The sequence below is a fragment of the Sceloporus occidentalis genome, unplaced genomic scaffold (genome assembly GCF_023333645.1).
Source record: "Sceloporus occidentalis isolate IW3139 unplaced genomic scaffold, rSceOcc1.0.p SCAF_111, whole genome shotgun sequence".
In the NCBI taxonomy this organism is placed as follows: Eukaryota; Metazoa; Chordata; class Lepidosauria; order Squamata; family Phrynosomatidae; genus Sceloporus; species Sceloporus occidentalis.
Genome location: NW_028317091.1, coordinates 248,048 through 269,262, shown reverse-complemented (window position 1 = coordinate 269,262; position 21,215 = coordinate 248,048). Strand labels below are relative to the sequence as shown.

Genomic DNA, 21,215 nt, shown 5'->3' with positions numbered 1-21,215 from the left:
GCTGGTTGTAGCTAGTGCAGCCCCTCCCCACAGACAAGCACTGCCCTTTTAGTACATTCCCCTCTGCCTGTTTATTCTTTGCCTTGATAATTTCATCAAATAAAATAATTCTGAGACTTTTTCTGACTTGATTAGTGATAAGTCTGTAAATATTGAAAGTACTTTGTATTTATCAGGGAGGTCAGTTGCTTTCTGGAAAAAGTTTTAGAACTTTTTATTTGATTCTGTAAAAGTCATGTCTCCTACACAGGTCTGGCAAACGGACATGTGTGAGTTTCTGTAGTGTAGTGGTTATCACGTTCGCCTAACACGCGAAAGGTCCCCGGTTCGAGACCGGGCAGAAACATTTTTTTAATTTACTCAAATGCAGCATGTTCTGTAACGACTAATATGCAATCCATAATTTCATATGCAGTTAATAATATTCCTTCTCTAGGTCCCTTTCTCTTAGGAATGATAATCAGTAAAAGAGCTGTGCTCAACTATTTTTAAAGGCAAAAATATTATTTCTGCCATTTGTTAATAACATGTAGAGAAAGGTGGTTTTACCCTCACATCACTTTACTACCAAGGATTATGAGCCTCTTCACTGTTGGGGATCGTAAAGTTCCTTAGTGCTGTCTGATATTACACAGAGATGGAGTTGATATTGGCAAACAGAGTATTGTAGAATAGGCTACTTCCCTTTACACATTTTTTTTTAAATTATAATTCAGAAATAAATTAATTAACAAAGATAAAAATGTCTTTCGAGCCGGAATCGAACCAGCGACCTAAGGATATCTGACACTCGCTACAGTGCTCCGCTCTACCAACTGAGCTATCGAAGGATGCTTGCGTGGGAATTGTCCCACTTCATTCACTTGCTTCATTACTTTACCTGACTATACCTAAAGCAACCCCTCCCCCTACAGACGCTGCCTCTTTAGTAAATGATCTGCCTGCTGATTGTAGCTGGGACAGCTCCTCCCCACATACACGCACTGCCCTTTTAGTACATTCCCATCTGCCTGTTAGTTTATTCTTTGCCTTGATGATTTCATCAAATAAAATAATGCTGAGACTTTTTCTGACTTGATTAATTTTTTTTTTTAGTTGAGCAAAATGAAATAAAACACACAAAGGTCATAAGAGGCATATATCATGGTTAACATACATGTGACATAAAAAAGTGCATACCATGAATTTAAAAACATTTAAATCCAAACTCTGAATAACATTGTAGGATAACCTTCTGAATATTCAAGAGCAAGTAATAAGGACTATGTAAAACAAATCCACATCTCAATGGAAAGAATATTTTTACAAAATGTAAAACAATGAAACAAGAAAACAAAGCTTACAATTGTGTGACTTCCACAAAAGAGGGCCATGCTTGGGGGCAAGCAGTGATAAGTCTGTAAATATTGAAAGCACTTTGTATTTATCGGGGAGGTCAGTTGCTTTCTGAAAAATGTTTTAGAACTTTTTATTTGATCCTGTAAAAGTGTTCTCTGGTGAGGAGTGCTTATGTCTCCCACAAATATAGACATGCGGGTTTCTGTAGTGTAGTGGTTATCACGTTCGCCTAACACGCGAAAGGTCCCCGGTTCGAGACCGGGCAGAAACAACATTTTTTTTAATATACTCAAATGCGGCATGTTCTGTAACGACTAATATGCAATCCATAATTTCATATGCAGTTAATAATATTCCTTCTCTAGGTCCCTTTCTCTAAGTAATGATAATCAGTAAAAGAGCTGTGATCAACTATTTTTAAAGGCAAAAATATTATTTCTGCCATTTGTAAAATGTTAATAACATGTAGAGAAAGGTGGTTTTACCCTCACATCACTTTACTACCAAGGATTATGAGCCTCTTGACTGTTGGGGGTCGTAAAGTTCCTTAGTGCTGTCTGATATTATACAGAGATGGAGTTGATATTGGCAAATAGAGTATTGTAGAATAGGCTACTTCTCAGTAAAAGTAAAGTTTACCTTTACACATTTTTATTTGTTATAATTAAGAAATAAATAAAAAATGTCCTTCGAGCCGGAATCGAACCAGCGACCTAAGGATATCTGACACGCACTACAGTCCTCCGCTCTACCAGCTGAGCTATCGAAGGATTCATGTAAACGCTCTGTCACAGCTGCCTGCTGACTCTTTCTGGAGCAGCCCCGTCCTCACACACACACTGCCCTTCCTCACACGCACAATGTCCCCCACCTGGTGCTCTTGTCTGGATTAATACACAGGGGCAGCTGGACGGGGGGGGGGGGATAATAACACTGAGAACAGTTAATACAATGCAGTTATTTACAGTGTCCCTGGCTGTTACCTCCACAGGCTCCTTCAATATGGACAAATGATAAAGATGGGTGTTATCAGACACTAATCTGTGGTGTATGTAAAGTAATCTGCCCTCTGACTCCGTAACGCGGAGGCAGATTATCTCATATGGGAGTAAAGGCAATGTTTTTCCGAAATGAAGAAAAAAATAAAAAGTTGCGTTGGCCGGGAATCGAACCCGGGTCAACTGCTTGGAAGGCAGCTATGCTCACCACTATACCACCAACGCTCGGTAGAAACCCTCGCAGCATGAGTGTTTATCACAGAACCTGGGCGGGGAGGGCGGACTCCACGGGAAATCTATTCGCCGATTACCACGGGGCGAGGTACCAGCTGCCCGCACCCAGGGGTGTCCCCAGGGGGGCTTTTTCTTCACTCGGGCAAATGAACTGCGCTCACTGAGCTGTGAGTACCGCGGCGCTGGGTGTAGTAAGATGGCTGGCTTTGTATTGCACTGCTCTGGGTGTATATTGGTTATCGAGGTTCCGGGTGTAGTAAGATGGCGGAGTATATTGGTTATCGCTGTTCCGGGTGTGGTAAAATGGCGGAGTATGTTGGTTATCGCTGTTCCGGGTGTAGTAAAATGGCGGAGTATATTAGTTATCGCTTCCCTGGGTGCAGTGAGGCCTCTAGCCCGATAGATGTCGCTGTTCTCCGGCGCAGGCAAGGGTGACGTGTCTCTGTGACAGGAAGTGGCTGAGTGGCGGCTGCGGACGGACAGATAGACCGGGTTCTGACTGCTGGAAGCTTGGTTTATATACAGGTAGGTCGGAGGGGCTCCCGTTACACTCAGCAAACCAGCCCCGGCGGCACCTGTGTGACATGTGAGAGGATTTGTGTTATACAAAGGGGGGGCAGCCCTGTCCGGTGCGTTTATACAGGGACCTCTGTACAGGGACCGGGGGGGGTATTAAACGTGTTTAAAGCACAGCAGCCCCAGAGCGATTACCATTCCCCCACCCCGGGTGTCTAAGAGAGGTGCTTCTGACAGAGGGGTCCGCGTTATATGGAGACGGGGCCCGGGAGAGGCGTGAGCGTTATGTGGGGGCAGCTTTGGGGTAGGGGGAGTGGTGTTATGTGGAGGCAGGGATGGGGTAGGGGTGAGCGGTGTTATGTGGAGGCAGGGATGGGGTAGGGGTGAGCGGTGTTATGTGGAGGCAGGGATGGGGTAGGGGTGAGCGGTGTTATGTGGAGGCAGGGATGGGGTAGGGGTGAGCGGTGTTATGTGGAGGCAGGGATGGGGTAGGGGTGAGCGGTGTTATGTGGGGGCAGCTTTGGGGTAGGGGGAGTGGTGTTATGTGGAGGCAGGGATGGGGTAGGGGTGAGCGGTGTTATGTGGAGGCAGGGATGGGGTAGGGGTGAGCGGTGTTATGTGGAGGCAGGGATGGGGTAGGGGTGAGCGGTGTTATGTGGAGGCAGGGATGGGGTAGGGGTGAGCGGTGTTATGTGGAGGCAGGGATGGGGTAGGGGTGAGCGGTGTTATGTGGAGGCAGGGATGGGGTAGGGGTGAGCGGTGTTATGTGGAGGCAGGGATGGGGTAGGGGTGAGCGGTGTTATGTGGAGGCAGGGATGGGGTAGGGGTGAGCGGTGTTATGTGGAGGCAGGGATGGGGTAGGGGTGAGCGGTGTTATGTGGAGGCAGGGATGGGGTAGGGGTGAGCGGTGTTGTAAGGAGGGGTCGGTATTATATGGCGGTTGCTCTGGGAGGGTTTGGTGTTATACTGAGGTAGATCTATGACAGCAGTGTTATACAGAACCAGGTCTGGGGGAGGGGCCCATGGCAGCGGTGGCTTTTGGGGGAGGTGGGTGTAGAAGCCCCCGTGGGCCGGTGTTGGACCGATGCAGTGCGGCCGGCGGCAGCCCCCGCGGGTTCGGTTTGTTTGCTGCCTCCGAGCGCTCTGACGGCTTCCGTGTAATTCCTCTTTTTTCTCCCCGGCAGGATGATCACCGACGTGCAGCTCGCCATTTTCGCCAACATGCTCGGCGTGTCCTTGTTCCTCCTGGTGGTTTTGTACCACTACGTGGCCGTTAATAACCCCAAGAAGCAGGAGTGATGGGCAAGCGCTCCGGACACCGGCGCGGTAAGCGCGCGGGGGGGGGAGGGGAGTCGTTCGCCTGGAGCAGGGGTCGGCGTCGGGTCGCTTGGGTTTTGCTGCGGGGTCTCCGTCTCGACCTCTGACCCTCTGGTGTTAGAGTCTGGCCTCCTGCCCTGTTACTGGCGTAAAACATACCTTTATTATTGGTAGGTATGGGGGTTTTGGTAAATTAGACACATTTCTCGTTTTTTCAGCCGTTTTGTTATCTGAGCCCAATCAACTAGACAGAGAACTCTCACAAACCCTCGACTCCTTATCGTACTCCCTGTGGGGAACGATAGAATGGCTCAGTCTTAATCACCCAGCCGGCCTCTCTGACTAATGAAAGTCAACGGAGGAAGGGACTTCATTAGCATCGCCGTAAAGCATCAGCTGTGTGGTGTTAGAGCCGGGAAAGTCACCCAAAATATCACACGACTGACAGCGATGGCGGCTCCATGCCGCACTCTCTGTTACTGACGCACACCGGGCGAGGGGCCGCTTTGGAAATAACCCCTCCATGTCTGTCTGTTTCTCCCCAGGGGATGTACCATCACGCCTGATGCGTTACCATCACGCCTGAGAGAAGACCCGACTCGTACGCTCCCTCCTAGCTGCCCTCTGCTGTAGATATGTTTCGTGTCATTTCTGTACCAAAATAAACGCTTTTTTTTTTGTTTAAATGCTTTTTTGTATAGTTGCCCCCCCCCCCCCCGTGGACCGAATCCCTAATCTAATCTACGATTCCTTATAACACGCCTGTGCCGCAACACGCCTGTGCCGGTGCAGAGTCTCTTATGTCTGCCGCAAAATGGCATAGAAAGAATAAACGACACGCCTTAGGGACACCCTCGACTTGCGGGTTCCACGTTGCCTCGGGGTGCAGTGCATGCGCGCTCATTGCTAGCTAAGATCGGACCGCCACCGGCAGCTTGGGGTCCTCGGACGGGCTGCTTCTGCACCGACCCCTCCTGTAACTTTCGCCGCTCTCCTAGAATACAGCAAATGTATACAAAAAAAACCAGATGTTCAGCCGTGTTTTGGTTCTCTAAAATTATACCGAAAAACCCCAAGCGCTGGTCCCGTGCGGCCGGGGGGCTGTCGGCTGTCGGCTGTTTGTCCCGTGTGGGGCAGATCGTTTTGCCGTCATAAAGACGCTTTATGGTGTTTTGTTACAAGCGCGAGCTGTAGACTGTTTGGGGAAGTGGAGAGAGTTCTACGCACACTTGTCTGCCGGGGGGGGCTCTACTCCCGCGCTGTTTAATGGAACGCTTTAGAGTTTCTGAGGGCCGCATAGAAAGGCGATTGTGTGCAGGGCAATGCGGGAGATGCTCCTGGGGGTAAGAAGGGTCTCCGGTGCTGAACGGGGGGGAGGAGGTTGTCGGTCTTGTCTTAGATTCAGGAGCCGTACGTCTATCCCATGCATGTTTAATACCCTCACTGTATTACCCTCTACCACCTCTGCTGGGAGGCTGTTAACTACTAACCGCTCTAGAAGCACCCTCGAAACTTTGTACAATAATGTGGAGGATGCGGGCCTTGATCCGGCTGCCTCTCACATGCTAACCCCCCTTTAGGGTTCCCCCTCTGCACCGGTGGCAGAATCTGTAACGCGTAAAACTTCTCCGGACAATCCCAGCACGCTCAGCCAAGGAACGCCTAAAGCCAGAAAATCACGGGGACGGCCGGTGTGGATGGCGCTACGCGAGCGGAGAAGTCCGTGACATCCAGTAAGGAAGGTTTTCTGGGGATGGAAGCTTCGGGTTGGGGTTATTTCGTGGAAGGCGGCGTGGATCTGGGGTAACCTACGAGGCTCCCCCGTCTTTGGGGCTCTCCTGCGCAGGTTAGAGATTGTGTGATGGACCAGCGCTCCGCTCCGCAGGTGTTTGCTACGCTGCGCGTCCAGCCTCCCGACTTCTCTGTGCGTTATTATTATTACGCCACCAGTCCAGCCGGCCCCCCTGTGCATGAATCCTATTGAGTAAGGAAACCCAACCCTTAAAGATACCCAGCGGTGCTCTCCTCCATTATAAGAACTTCCCTGTTCTCCCGGTTCTCATCTCCAACATAACAGAACCGAGCGAGGACAGCGTTACCGGCTTCCAACCGTTACTGGCCAAGAACCGGATGCGTCAGGTATAACCCGCCAGCCGACCCACACGGGCTTCTAGAGACTTCCACCCGCTGAACCGTCTCACCCTGCAAGAGAAAGACGTCCAACCTGCCCGTACATCCAAGACCTAAACCACTGAACTACTAGAAACGCCACCTGCAAATCTAACCACGTGGCATCGGCACAACGCCCCGATATATAGTATATAGTATACAGTACGAGGGCGACCTCTGCGCAAAAGACGCAGGAGAACGCCGGTTGGCTCCTAATACGGGGCATCTTCGATAACACGTCTGACCGTAAAACCGGGGAATAAAAACGCATCAACTTTGAGAGATCAATTAAAAAAAAATAAAAAGAATAATTTTGGTTTAGTAAAACTTTTTTTTTTTATTCCGTCCGGTTGGGTCGGCACTTTGTACGGAGCAGCGTTTTTTTGTGAATCCCCCCCCCCCCCCCATCTCTTTTTATTCACGACTCTCCATAGTTCTATGTGAAGAGGCCCGTTGGGATCCCGAACTTTGTTTTCCGGACCGGTAAGAGCTTCGACTATGAAAGGCCGACCCCGGTGGGCTTCTCGCGCAGGAGCGGACGGGCCGGCGCTGTGTGATTTACACGGATAAGCTTAATAACTTTTATTTCACGGCACAGCTTTCTTAAATAACTGGCTTTGGACTCGACGACACTGCGACGGTACAGCAATAACCAATAACTATTTACAATACATAAACGGGAAAATAAACCCGTAAGAATGTTAAAAATCGCCATACAAATATCTTTATACCGATACATACATCAGAGTTAAAACAGGAAGGAACCCCCCTCCAAAAAAAAAAATTTAAAAGGGGGAATATAATTAAATTTTAAAAAAGGTAAAAAAAAAAAAATTGTAGGATTTTTGTGCGATCACAAAAAAAATATTAAAATAAATAAAAAGGGTAACTGAGGGTAGAAATTTCGGGTCTAATATTCTAGAAATAGCGTTTGTAGAAATACTGTTTAGGCTTGGAATAGAAGAATATAAACAACGGGAATCATTTCGTAATAATAATGTGCGTTAATAAACACGGCGGGGGGGGGAAAGGCATCGTTTTGTGTCATTAGCTCAAAAAAGTCAAGAAAACGTAGTGCAAACCAGGATACGAGACAAAGTGCAAATATTCCAACTCTCCACTATTACAGACACGTACAGAAGACGCGCGCCGTCTGCCATGCACCGCGCCGTCCTCTCGGCCCCACCAAACCTGTAGTAAATTAGCACCATCTGGAGGTCGGGGGGGGGGCAGCCTTCACTCAGCCTCGGAGCAGACGGAGAGGACACTCTGATACGGAGAGAGCCGAGTGGCTTCTGGTGAGACCAATGCGAAACTCTGAAACGCAGAACACAGTAAATGAGCTCAGGGGGGGCGTCAGGACAGCGCAGGTCTCACCCGAGTCAACAACGCAGCGCGGGAAGCAATACTCGGGCGTATTTACTAAAGGGAGGGATGACAGAAGCGAGGCGTTTTCCACAGTCTCCTCAACTATTGATGTATGCATTATACAGGGCCATTCTCTTTAGTGAATACACCTCATCATGCTCATTATAGGTAATGTATGGAGCCTTCTGCATAAAGTCGTTTCAGGGGATTATAGGGTAACTTTTCTTCCCAAACCAAGTAATACACAGAAATACAACAAACTTGCGAACGCGGTGTCTTCTCCAAGGTTTCTGGGCAAACTCAATGACCCCCCAGGTCTGAGCTCGCGTAGCTGCCCGTTGTTCCAGAAACGGCAGGGAGAGAAGCCCAGGCAGCAGAGGGTAAAAGTGAAATCAAACCGCAGGACAGGCATAAGGCCATCCTGAAACGGAGACAGGAGCCGACGGGCCGGAAGGTTTGGCAGACTACGGCTTCTATCTGCCGACAGTCTAGTTCCCCTCTCTCTCTATATTCAGATCGTCCAGACTCGCCCCCCCCCCCCGCCATATTGTTCAGCTGTTCGGTTACCTGGTCGTTAATCTCTTTGGTCGGCTCACAGATAAACAGCGCCTCTTCAGCCTTGGACCTGAGCATCGGCACGGAGCACACGGTCAGGCTGGAGGCAACCGCGGCCAAATCTGAAGAAGAAGAAGAAAAAAAGAAAGATGAGAACCAAGAAACGTAAGGATGACCGTAAAATACGGGTGCTAAGTTAGAGAATGAAATCGGTAGGGTGATGATTATGTGTCTTTTGATGACATCACTTTTTTTTTTTCAAGTTGCGAAGCTGTCGGAAACATCCCCTACCACCTCCGTGAATTAACCCTTCCTTACATCACATTAGGGCATTTGTAAAGTCAGGAGGCCGGTTGCCCCACCTGCAAGCTCACGCTGCTTTACGATGGGGTCCGCGCTGTATTTCCACACTCGGAGGATGGGGGACTCTCGTTCCTTTGGGATCCGCAGAAGGCTCTGGGGGTGGAGGACGCTGCTCCTCCGTACCGGGATCCTGCTGGGCCGGAGACCGAGGTTTTCCAAAGACCTGGGAAGAGGAACGCGTGAAGAGATTTCATTTGATCAACTGTAACCTTGTGTAGAATGCGCCGAGAACTTTAATAGGGGGGAGAGGGAGAGGGGGAGAGAGAGGGAGACGGGGGGAGAGAGAGAGGGGGGGGGAGACTAGAAAAGATGAGGTGGACCCTAGGGACCCTCCACAGCGAGCTCGTCACGGACTAGGACACATCATACCGAAGAGAAAGAAAGTTACCTGGAAAAGCCTGGTTCGACGCGGCCGTTTCCCCTTTTCTGTAAGTTCTACGAGTAAATAATTGTTACTTGTGAGTAAAATCCATCGCAGCAGAACTTCAGGAGAGAATCGGAGGAGCCCGTAAGAGCCCCGCGCGATGGACCAGGATTCTGACCTGTAACAGAGCCATTCCGCGCTCCGCGGTCATCTGCGGTGCTTTCGGGCCTCCGTGGCGAACATTCTCGAGTTCTGAAGAAGACTTGCTAGCCGGGGACGACCTGCTGAGGCCACTTCCTACACAACGCGCGTAACAGAGATTATCACTGCCCCCCCCGCACACATACTGCCCCTCCGAGGGGCACCTTTTACCCCACATTTTTGGCAAACTGGTATATGGGTGAGAAGAACACAAAGAATTATCTGAATGGCCCATCGTAGACCCGTACAGTATTACGGCCAAGCTGAAAACCATGAGCCATCGGGATCGGAGGTCAAACGTCCGTCTTAAAATCTCCAAGATTCTTAGAATCCGAGGACCTTTCTGATGGACACCGACATGCGGCTGCAAGATCCTTACTGGACCGTCACACGACATAAAGCGGTCTCTGCCATCACTGGCAAATAGTGGGCAACCTCGGCTGTTTAATACGAGACATTCTTACGCCTGAAGCCCATTGTCTATTAATGGTTTTCTTTAAAGAAGACTCATGGTTTGCCGGGCTGCGCCTGCACAAGCAGGTAGGACGCGGATTTAATGCCATTAACGAGAGGAAGCCGACAAAAAATATATCTTTAAAGGAAACAAAACGAAAAAACCACGACCAACCTTTCTTAGATCCAAAAAAGAGATTTCACATCTCGACTCTGGGAGCGCTTCAAGAGAAGGCAAGATCTCGAGAGGTTGGCGGTGGGTCGGGAGGAACACAAACCTGTCATGCTGAGGGCGACGGGCCCGGAACGCGACGGCCTCTGGCGAGTCGACGCCGCCACGGACGGGGAGGGCTGGAGGTTCTGGACGCCGCAGCGGTGATGGCTTCTGGTCGGGCTGTGGACCGCAGCACGAAGTAACGACTGGTGATGCTGACGCCTCTTCTCCTGAGCTCGCGTTTCTAGGGAAACCAACGGGCAACGTAAGCGCGTGCGCGGGGTTCCTATTCATTGAAACGAAGCCTGGAGAGACATGCTAACTACACCCAACGTTATAGTAGTGGTCCCCAAACAACAAGGAGCACAGAGCGCCCAAGTCTGGGTGGCCGCTTGGAGAAGATATGCGTTGGCCTTGGAGCCACCTGTAAGAGAATAACGCAAGGCTCTGGAAAGCACCGTTCATGCTGCGCAGATGAGGCGGTGGCAGCTGGACATCTCCTAATACACCTGGGCCACGGCGGAGCAACGGGTCCTACAGGCAACATTAGAACGTAAGGATTGAGTTCCACTTAAAGAGTGGAGTTCCGTATATTACCCGCCGAACGCTTAGAACGGGAAAGGGTTAAACAAGTACATTTCAGAGACTTGGAATTGGAAGCTGCCCGTTCTACATTTGTAGGTAGAGAAGAGATCCGGATTCCTATCGCGCCTCTCCTTTAGCAGCTTGAACGACACCGGTTATTGTTCCAGACCAGATACGTATATTTATATACATTATTAATTGTATTTATTGGCGGGGGAGGGGACCTTGAGTACGGAGGCTCACAATACTCTGATCCCTGCGTGTAAACGGGGATCAGAGGTCTCTCCCTGCATGCCGACCCCCCAGCACGCAGGAACCCACGGAGACCACCGGCTCCACGCGCCGCCGATCCCTACCTGCGAGTCCTCGGATCCGACGGAACGTACGTTTTATTTTAATGTCTTTACAGAAAAATGAAGGAATTCCGCTTTATTTGGAGGCCGTTTATAAAATGGAAGGAAATAAAGAGAAGACGCCACACAGGCACGGAAACAGAAGACCTTTTATTTTCACAACAAACACAAACAGGAGCACGGGACGGACACAGAACGCGGCGCGGCCGGCGTGAAGCCGCCATTCACGGTAACGAGCGAGCCGGCAGCGACTTCCCCGACGTATAAAGAGGGCGAATGACTGCATTAGACAGGCTCATTTGCATATGGTACAGCGTGGTGATGTCATGAATAAGGGTCATAACCAGCCAGCGGATATTTTTTCTCTGACGGGCGTTCCCATGGGTTACCGCGCAGAACAACAAAAAAATCACCCAAATTTTTTTGGATTTTAAGGCAATTATAATTTTTAGCTAATAATGATGTCAGGCGGCTGCTTACCGGCTACTTGTACCTTTCTAGCCCCGTTACCCAGGAGGAGCGCGGCGGCCCCTCTGCCCCAAAACAGGCAGCCAATCAGCATCCAGGCTCCCAGTAAGGGAGATCGCTGATCTTCCCCACCGCTAACACTACGGCGGCCCGTGCCGAGTCGTTACAGCCGCCGGATATCACGTCCATCGTAACCTGGCGCTCGGCAGTAAAGATGGCAGCGCAGAGGGGCGCCTGGCGGAGCTGCCCGGGATTAGGCATGGGGGGGGGGGCCCCGAAGACCGGCCCCTCGTGTCATCTTATCTCCGATCTACCAGCATTTTCTAAGGAATTTTAGATCACAACTCCCAGCATTCTCAGCCAGTCTTAGCCTCTACTTTCAGCGGGTTTAGAAAGTGAGAGGTCACGGCGAGCTCTCGCTGCCAATACCGACGGCGACCAGCAGGGGGCTCTGCCAGGCAGGCAAAAGGCGCATGCACTTCCTGCTTGAGTGCTGGCTGAGAATCCTGGGAGTTGCAACAGTGCAGTTATACAGACACAGGTGAGGACTGCCCCCGGCAGGTAAAAGAAGAGGAAACAGCATCGCAAACGCACACGAAATATCGGCACCAAATCCGCGTCAGCTTCAAACAGAGATAAACACGCACACGTTTACGACACGCATCCACGGGCCGCGAGCAGCGACCGCCACGAACCGGCCATCCGACTCCATGCTGGCCGCAGCAGATTTCACATTCATCGTATTACGTCGAGGGGGGGCAAAAAAACACACAAAAAAAATAAAAAATACTTTCATGCACTTCTTGCCCCGGTTCCGTAATAATGAGTTAATATCGGTAACAAAATAACAAAACTAATAAGGTAATAACTCACACTCCCCCCTCGGGACATACTCACACTCCCCCCTCGGGACATACTCACACTCAACAGAATATTAAAAGGAGGCACTCACACTCCAGTAGTATTTCAAGGAGTTTTTCCATCACTCGGAGGAGACACGCACACTCAGGTCACACTATAAGAGGTGGTTCCATAAAGGAGGCATGCACTCACACACACACTCAGGTAACATTGAAAGGACCGTGCTTGCGTAACACAGAATGCACTCAGGAAGTAAGCACACAACAGTAGTATAACAAGCAGTGAGTTAACAGAGAGCGCACTCAGAGTAGGCACGCACACTCCAGCAGCATTATAAGGAGTGAGCATCCATAAAGCCTTGAAACTCCACTTGCGTATTTGCAGTAAACAGAATAAAGTCTGGATACTTCTCCAGATCACACGGAAATAATAATAATAATAATAATAATAATAATAATAACAGGCACTTTACGTTTCCAATAAATTAAAAATATACATTCAAGTTCAGCAGGAAATTAAATAAGGAGAGGTAGAAAATAAAGCGGCCGCTGACCCGTCGCACCGGCGCTCTTTCCACAGACCGGAAACTCGAGTGCATTCTCTTTCAACCACTACGGCCCCCCGATACAAGACGTTAAGGAAGAGACCCCCAAATGAATGAACATGTGACCCGTTACTAGGGGCATCCATTCCCAGACGCAGAGGAAAACGAGACCAGAACATTCAGAGCCACGTCTTCCCCCAGCTTATTGCACGGAGACAAAGTATCAGCAGCTCAAACTCCGCCGAGTCCCACCACGGCATCGCTCTGCGGAAACGGTCCCACTCCGGCCGTCGGACGAGATGATGGCTGTACTTCATGCGCCAATCCAGGAGAAGCAACCCACGGGAAGCTGAATGCTGCAGCTTCCGCATCGCCGCGGTGTCTTTGGGTTCTGTAGGTGGCCCCTGCTTTCAATTGGCTTTTCCAGTTTGAAGATTCGGGAGAGTCGGTACGTGTGCTCAGACTGGGGCCATGGTGTAGGAAGGCTGACCCAGATTTGAGGAATGCATCGCTTACAGATACATGGGTTTTCTGAAATATCATAATCGGCGTTTTTCAGCTAGTGGGGGGGGGGGGGGGGGAAGACATTTTTCCACGCGCTTCACTTCCTGCCGTGCCTCAGAGCTGCATCAGCCAAAAAGGGAAAATGTTTGCCCCAGCTTGCCAAAAATGAAAGCTCTCCATTGTCAAAGACGTTACAGTCTGCCGACGTACAGAAACCTCCGCGCATACAGCTGTGAATCCCGCGTGCTTTAGCTTCACTCAGCGGGTAATGAGCGAACGCGTCACTCCTATGATGTCACGTTAACACAACGTCGGGAATTAATTGAAAATGGAAGCGAATCCCCTTTTAAATCTAAACAGGATCAAACACGTCACAAAATTCATGTCGGATCATTAGGCCTTGGGGGGGGGTACTGGTTATTATGGAAATCCTCGCTTTCTTGGGATAAAGGGCCTCCTTAGAACGGCTTTCGCCCACAGCAATGCCAGATTAAGCCAATGGGTGAGAAGATGGGGTTCCAGCACTGCCGGGCGCGTGGCTTACCTCTCACTGGACCCAGAACCCTGTGGCTGGCTTTGGGTGGGCTCTGGCCGCTGCCACTACAGAGAAAGGTGAAGCTGGGCGAGGGTTTGGCCTGGGGGGAGCTCTGCAGGCTGCTGCCGCTGGTGGTGGTGCCGGTGCTGAAGCTTCTGGCCCTCATCAGACTGTTCTCGGATAACGAACTCGATGCCAAGCTAAGACGAGAGAGAGAAAAGAAAGTGAGACGAGCGCGGGGCACCACAAGGCTGAAACGTTTCAAATGAAATCAAACATATTCCACGGGTCTCCGAGAGGAGTTTATTCGTTCCTGACGAGGGACGGTTTACTGCCCCCCGACGGGGCTTTGGAAGAGGAATGCGTATTCACGTACCCAGCGAGTAACCATTACCCTCTGTAAGTCCTTTAAAATAAATAAAATAATGCAATAACCTGGAGGAGAGGCTGCAGCCCTGTCGCTTGGCGCCGATTCGCTGAAAGGGTTAGCGCTAACACGGCAACGCAAGCGATACGTAAAAAAAATAATAAGTCTGGTAATTGAATATAGTGGTTTATGTTTGATTTTTCCGTTTTATTTTTCCATTCTTTGTATGCCTTAACCTCGGTCTGCAATGCCCCTTAATTCATACTTATTAAATCCTGATCTTTTGTGATTTTGCTATTTAAAAAAATTAAATTTCATAATATTTATATTAAAAAATATTAATACTAATATATAATAATAATATATTAATAAAACTAATATAAAAAAAAAAAAAAAAAAAAAAGACATCCTTCGAGCCGGAATCGAACCAGCGACCTAAGGATAGCTGCGTCACACCTACAGTCCTCCGCTCTACCAGCTGAGCTATCGAAGGCTTGTGATTAGCCCCTTCATAAGGCAGAGCCTCACTCTGCCCGTCACACTCCACGAGGCAGGCGGGATATTTTACCAGAAGCCCCGGCCATCAGACATGCTTTTAGGCTACACAGAGGAGAGATGACTTAACGGGGAGGAAGAATACTGCAGATCCGGAGAACAGGACTATCACATTTCTCTTACTGGGGGCTTCATGGGGCTTATTCACTTAAGGCAGAGTTGTGTTTTTTACTCTCGCGTCATCGTTCATTACGAAGGGCCAGCACCGGCGGGTTTCTCCTGCAAGAAGAATAGTGTATGGTTCAGCGGGCTGATATATCCCACTGATTTAACTTTACATCGCACAGGGCCATCCAAGCTCTTCCTGCACCAGCTCACCGGAGTTGGCCTTTCCTAGCATAAAGTCAGGGGGCCGATACAAAATCCTGTATCGTTGGGGCCGGGTCACGTCACGCAGGGAAGTCTTACTTGCAGGCCTTTGGTGGGGTTCTGGGGCCCTTTTTCTTGGACGGGCCACTGGCGGTACCCTTGGTGTTGCGCACGTGCTTCAGCATCCAGGCCCGGAGGTTGGACAGGTTGTTGTGTTCAGACATGACGAGCCGGGGCCACGGATTACATTCCGCCATATCCAGAGCCGCGATGGCCACAGCTCTGCCCACCTGGCAGGGAAGAAACCGTGCAAATGATACGAGACGAGACACCGGCAGCTTCACCGGTGCTTTAACCAGCAACTTCACAGTCCGACAACCCACCCGTTCAGAGAAGCTTACAATCTATCCGCCCAGGTACCCTCCCTTATCTTCAATATCTCCTGGCCACTGACTTCTCCACATCACCCCCCCCCCAACCTCCTAACAAATCGCAAGCTCCTAGGACCAGGTTCCTCATATCTGTCCCTTCATCATCCATCGCCCTTAAAAATAAGCTTGTAAGGAGGTGAACTTATTGACTTTGTTGTTAATTTGTCATTGTGTTCTGATGAAGGTCACTGCACGGACACCATTGCCCAGGGCCCGGGACAGAAGTATCCCGGGCGGGAGGTTAACAGCCACACAATCGAGTTTATGGTACATGACCTTCAAACAAAAAGCACTGGCTCGTGGATCGGTTTCGTGCCGATAGAATATTAAGCTTGAGGGGGCTACCTGCTCGAAGATATCCGTGGTGTACTTGGGTGGGAATGCTGGAGGAGGTGGTGGGCTTGCGCGGCCGTTGTCGTGACATGCCACAGGGATGGTGTTAACGCAGCGGCCGGTGTTGTAGTTGCACTCCAGTGTGTAGCTAGAAAATAAGAAAAACAACCCAGGTGACAACTTAACACAACGGTAGGTGATGCATTATTAAAGCTGCTGTTCCGCTTACTATGGTGAATTTGCCACTTTTATAACCATCATTCCTTCAGTTACCGAATGAAAGAATATTCATTCATTCATTTCGCCTGAATTTTTCAGCGGATGTTTAGTTGTCATGCGACACGAAAGCAGACACTGATAAAACACAAGTATAAAACAAACATTTGTTTATTATTTACCTCCGGATTATCCCTGTGGCTTTGTGTATGGCCACGCGGCCGCTTCCTTCCTTAGACTGCCCGTCTTTTTTGTCCTTGGTGTACATGTTCTTCTCGGAGAAATTGCACCCCATGAAGTCGAAGTGCGCCGAGTTGAGAGAGATGAGCTTGGGATAGAGCTGGTTCTCCACCTGGCAGAGGGGAAACGTCACATTCTAACAGCTCTGACCCCAATCGGGTAACAAATAGGAACTTGAAGGTCGGCAACATACTTTAGGATGCGAAGACTAGAGGAGAACTTCGTATTTACGATACGGGAAAACAATAGAGATTCCTAAACATCACAACTTGAAACAGACAGTAACGTCCTAATCACATATCCCCTCACTCCGAGACCAACGGCGCAAGCGGCCCCGACTGACGGGGTTATACCGTTCCACATGCCGGAGGGTCATCATCGGTTTCCATCTATGGTTGCCTCTGTCCCGACCAGGCCCGTGAGAAGGACTGTAGCTGAAGGATTCCACATACTTTGTGTTCATATGGTATGTGGCCGCCATTTTTGTATGGTCCTGGAGCCATTCCACCCTGTCCGACGTGGCCTTACGAGACACAAAGATGGCATGCGTGGTCTGGGCCAGGAACTCGCTGACGAAACCTCAGCAGATCTTGTAAAGCCGTATCGGACTTTTTCCGACTTCATGCAGAAAAATGGATTCCAGAGCAGAAGATTCCATCCCGGTTACTCCCCACCTTCAGGCTTTCTGAACCCAGTAGGGCGAGTGTGCCTGGAGCACTGGTCTAATGGGTTTTAACCGTGTTCCTTGGGCTTGGCGGAGTTATCTGATACACCAATTACCCAAAACATGACCTTAACGGCATGGACAAAGTCACAGGTTTCTTTGGAAGCAGCTGGTCTAATTTTGTGAGGATATGCAATTTATGACGTGTAAAAATAGTTATTTATTATAAATACACACAGGGATACTATAATAAAGCAGAAATCAGTAACATGTCAACGAGGACATTACTCACCTGGTCATTTTCATCGGAAAAATAGTTGCCATACATAAAGCAGCCTCTCTTGGACGCGTGACCGTGGAGGTCCACGTAGAAGGCGATGCCGCTCTCCTCAGGAGGAATAGACGGGGCCGGGTCTGAGAGGAGTAAACTCTCTCCCTGCCCAGCCAGTGGCTCCAACAACCACACTTTCTCCTCCCCAGCAAAGTCCCCACAGCCAGACAGGATTTGTGGTGAGGCCACCTGGGATGGCCCTTGGCCCTGAGTAAAGGAGATGTACGGACCTCCCCTGTCCATGACGTTGAGAAGGTTCTTTGCCTTCTCGATTTCCGACAATGTGTCTTCATGGGGCATCAGGCAGTCCGGTAAGGAATGATTGGAAGTCTTCGGTTGGAGAGCGACACTGGAGGGCAGAAGCGACCCAGAGGTCCTCCAGTCAGGACCATTCGGCTGGACACTATTATGAACGTGGTGGTAGAGCAGGACGGATTTGGCCCCATAAACCGACGGATGAAGCTCAAAATCTGGGTTGAGATACTGGCGGTTCAGGTTTACACCTCTGGTATCTGTTCTGTAACAGGAAGAGCGAGAGTCACGGCTGGTCTGTTTGGTCACGGCTGGTCTGTTTGGTCACGGCTGGTCTGTTTGGTCACGGCTGGTCTGTTTGGTCACGTCAGGCTATGATTAGCGGTTAACATGAAAAATGTCCCAAAAAAATAAAAAGTTCAAAAGGTCACTCCACTCATACTTAAGTAAAGAAGCTTTTGCCTGGACTCCAATGTATTTCATGGATTATTTTGCAATTGGAATTGGTAAATGAGACCTCCGTGTTCCTCCTCCTCTGACTGCCTCTACTCAAACAAGTAAACCTGATGTTTAGCTAGCACACTAATTTTTTTATTTATTTATTTTTTTTATTGTGGGGGGCAGAGTCATGCTTACTACTTGGTTACTACTTAGCAGTTACGCTACTATTTAGCAACCAAAAGAAATTTATTAAAGGATTTACACAACGTGTTCTCGCTTTCTTATCTGAGCCCAATAGAGCGGCTCAGTCTTAATCGTCCAGTCAGACTCTCTGGCTAATGAAAGTCTATGGAGGAACGGACTTCATTAGCATCGCCTTAAAGCATCAGCTCAGTGCGGTGTTTGAGCCGGGAAAGTCACCCAAAATATCACATGACTGACAGCAACGGCGGCTCCAGGTCTGCAGATAAAGGGAGTTTATTGGGGCAAAATCAGACAGAATAGCAACGAAGGAGACTTGGTTTTATATCACGTTAAGCAGCACTGGGCTTAATGGTCAAAGGCAAAATGAAACTACCCACGCCTGGGCACTTACCTGTAATGCCCCTTCATCACTCCATCAGGGTTTAGCATAGGGATGAGTTTGAAGACAAACATGCGTCTTAGCATGATAGCCCGAGGGTCGTCCTGCCGCAAAATCAACTCCAGGAAGCCATTAAACACAAAGCTGGATGGCGTCTCTCCCGGGTGAACGCGGCTGCTCAGGAAGAAGACCTGGAAAGCAAACCGTGTCAGAAAGTGACCCCCGAGTTATTAACGGCTAAGTTAATAAGAAGTCCACCAGGTTCAGCAGCTCCTCACAAGATGAGAAAATGTGTTCTGTGCCATAAAGCAAGACACAGCCCTGCCGGGAGTCAGCCCACACAGTCCCCAGAGGACTCACCCTTTTCCCAGCAAAGCGGTACGGCCGCGGAGTGGATTTATCGGGGAAGAGCTTGTCCAGTCTGGGCTCCCGCTCCTCCATCATCCCATGGCAGGACGTGACGGTGAGGAGATCTACGCAGAGGCCGTCCAGGGAGTGGCACAGCAGCTCTCGGTGGTAATAGACGGAGTCTGGGCGGCTGCGTGACATGCGGAAGACATCAACCGTAAAGACTATAAACCTCATGGGAACAAATCTGACCGCAGATAAGAAACATTAAGACTCAAAACCTTAATCCACCACAGCCGCCGTATGTCTAGCCCCTCACTGTATTACCCTCTATCACCTCTGCTGGGCAGCTGTTGCTCTGATCTACCACCGTCTCGGTAAAATAGAACTTCATTACATCTAAGTTTTAGATTGCCTTAATAGATGAATTAGAGCGAGTGCTGCTCCAAGCAACGAGCTCGGATATTTAGAAAAAGAAAAACACGTTCAACTTTGCAGATTAAGATAATAGAGTGAAAAACGAAGACGCTTCGCGCCCCGATGCCCGGCGTTGGCGAGAGGCGCGCTCCGTGGAGCGGGCGCATTGAACGGTACCTGCCGGGAGTCATGTGTCTGCAGTCGGAGAAGCGATCGTCCAGGCCGGCCAGCATCTCCTGACTCTCCTCGTATGAAAAGGGAAAGCAAAACGCAAAGTACGTGGTGGCGCCGCGGCAGTCCGGGAACCGGTGAACAAAGGACAGGACAAACTGGTTGTCCACCATCTTAAAGGAGATCAAAACAGGAAATCACGGATGTAAAATATAAAGGGTTAATTAAGGTCGGATGGCGCTGCTTGCACACTCCATACAGCGGCAGCTTGTCACAGTATACAGTAATAGCCCGTACCTGGAACACGGGGCGCTCTCGGACACGCTCCCACCGGGACTTAATGGGGACGGTGCGGACGAAGGGCGCCATTCCCTGGGAGTAAAGCTTACTCTGCTTGTTCATGTTCATGACGTTGATTTTAATGAGTTTCCCAGGGGCCCCGCCGCGTACGCTGAAATAAAACCAGGATCTGAGAAAAAAAAAAATAATAATAATGATAAGTTTCGGTGGAAGCTTTATAATAAAAAAAACAAAACGGATCTTGTTAGACGCTCCCCGGGACAGGACCCGGAACGGGTAACATCTACAGAGGCTTAGACCCCCAAAACGTGATAATTACAGAGATAATATCTTTCCATTTCCTTCTCACGTCAAACATCAGAATCACTTGGGTTCGTTTATTAAAACATCATATATCAGAATGAACCGCAGCTCCGGGAGCCGGGGCCCCTGCGCACGCCGGTTATACGGACGGGTGGGCTTCACTTTACCGGTTGCCGTTTTCATACTCCGTCTCGGCGCAGTCAGGTTTGGTCCACACATTGAACTCGTAGTCGGCGGCCGGGGAGCCCCAATGTCCCGGATTGGTTCCCGCGGCGGTACCGGAAGCGTCAGCATCGCCCTCGGACCTCTCGGTCTTCTCCACCCGGGCCAGATTCCCCGAGTCAAACTTGGAGCTGAAGATCAGACCCCCGCACCGGACCTCCATCACTGATCCTCCACAGGGACAATTCTCATCCCGAAGCTCTGCGGGACACAAAGAGGGAACGGGACCGACACGTGAGATCGTGTGTCACACCGTCCATACACCCCCACACACACTCGCATACACCCCCACACACACACTCGCATACACCCCCACACACACTCGCATACACCCCCACACACACACACTCGCATACACCCACACACACACTCGCATACACCCACACACACACACACTCGCATACACCCACACACACACACACTCGCATACACCCCCACACACACACACTCGCATACACCCCCACACACACACACTCGCATACACCCCCACACACACACACACTCGCATACACCCCCACACACACACACACTCGCATACACCCCCACACACACACACACTCGCATACACCCCCACACACACACACACTCGCATACACCCCCACACACACACACACTCGCATACACCCCCACACACACACACTCGCATACACCCCCACACACACACACTCGCATACACCCCCACACACACACACTCGCATACACCCCCACACACACACACTCGCATACACCCCCACACACACACACTCGCATACACCCCCACACACACACACTCGCATACACCCCCACACACAC

At 50.0% G+C, this 21,215-nt stretch overlaps 2 protein-coding genes and 6 non-coding genes across 8 annotated transcripts; 3 read left to right on the top strand and 5 right to left on the bottom strand.

The window, feature by feature from the left end:
* Positions 1–273: 273 nt before the first annotated feature.
* TRNAV-AAC (transfer RNA valine (anticodon AAC)) lies at positions 274–346 on the top strand. The gene has a single exon. It is a non-coding gene; the product is annotated as a tRNA-Val (tRNA).
* A 399-nt stretch (positions 347–745) lies between these two features.
* Positions 746–830, bottom strand: TRNAY-GUA (transfer RNA tyrosine (anticodon GUA)). The gene is given in 2 exon segments: positions 746–781; positions 794–830. It is a non-coding gene; the product is annotated as a tRNA-Tyr (tRNA).
* Positions 831–1,536: 706 nt separating this feature from the next.
* TRNAV-AAC (transfer RNA valine (anticodon AAC)) lies at positions 1,537–1,609 on the top strand. The gene has a single exon. It is a non-coding gene; the product is annotated as a tRNA-Val (tRNA).
* A 414-nt stretch (positions 1,610–2,023) lies between these two features.
* On the bottom strand, positions 2,024–2,108 carry TRNAY-GUA (transfer RNA tyrosine (anticodon GUA)). The gene is given in 2 exon segments: positions 2,024–2,059; positions 2,072–2,108. It is a non-coding gene; the product is annotated as a tRNA-Tyr (tRNA).
* A 381-nt stretch (positions 2,109–2,489) lies between these two features.
* On the bottom strand, positions 2,490–2,561 carry TRNAG-UCC (transfer RNA glycine (anticodon UCC)). The gene has a single exon. It is a non-coding gene; the product is annotated as a tRNA-Gly (tRNA).
* A 1,710-nt stretch (positions 2,562–4,271) lies between these two features.
* Positions 4,272–4,385, top strand: LOC149282609 (dolichyl-diphosphooligosaccharide--protein glycosyltransferase subunit 4). The gene has a single exon (XM_089497985.1). The coding sequence runs from the start codon at positions 4,272–4,274 to the stop codon at positions 4,383–4,385; it is 114 nt and encodes a 37-aa protein (XP_089354111.1).
* Positions 4,386–7,808: 3,423 nt separating this feature from the next.
* Positions 7,809–20,586, bottom strand: LOC149282607 (cytosolic carboxypeptidase-like protein 5). Its single transcript, XM_089497933.1, has 15 exons — positions 20,369–20,586; positions 19,896–20,067; positions 19,605–19,771; positions 19,023–19,200; positions 18,675–18,853; positions 17,348–17,903; positions 16,334–16,503; positions 15,948–16,083; positions 15,271–15,461; positions 13,950–14,140; positions 10,155–10,334; positions 9,803–9,863; positions 8,858–9,021; positions 8,508–8,617; positions 7,809–7,889 (listed from the first exon to the last, which is right to left on the bottom strand). Exons 1-15 carry the CDS (start codon positions 20,584–20,586, stop codon positions 7,809–7,811), a joined length of 2,754 nt encoding a protein of 917 aa, XP_089354059.1.
* Positions 14,715–14,800, bottom strand: TRNAY-GUA (transfer RNA tyrosine (anticodon GUA)). The gene is given in 2 exon segments: positions 14,715–14,750; positions 14,764–14,800. It is a non-coding gene; the product is annotated as a tRNA-Tyr (tRNA).
* Positions 20,587–21,215: the final 629 nt, after the last annotated feature.

Coding starts and splice junctions, on each gene's coding strand:
- LOC149282609 (XM_089497985.1), top strand. CDS start 4,272: ATGATCACCGACGTGCAGCTCGCCATTTTCGCCAACATGCTCGGCGTG.
- LOC149282607 (XM_089497933.1), bottom strand. CDS start 20,586: ATGGAGGTCCGGTGCGGGGGTCTGATCTTCAGCTCCAAGTTTGACTCG. Junction 16,504..17,347: donor TTTCCGATGAAAATGACCAG/GTGAGTAATGTC, acceptor CCCCTCTGCCAG/GTGGAGAACCAGCTCTATCC. Junction 14,141..15,270: donor ACCCCACCAAAGGCCTGCAA/GTAAGACTTCCC, acceptor CTCTCGTCTTAG/CTTGGCATCGAGTTCGTTAT.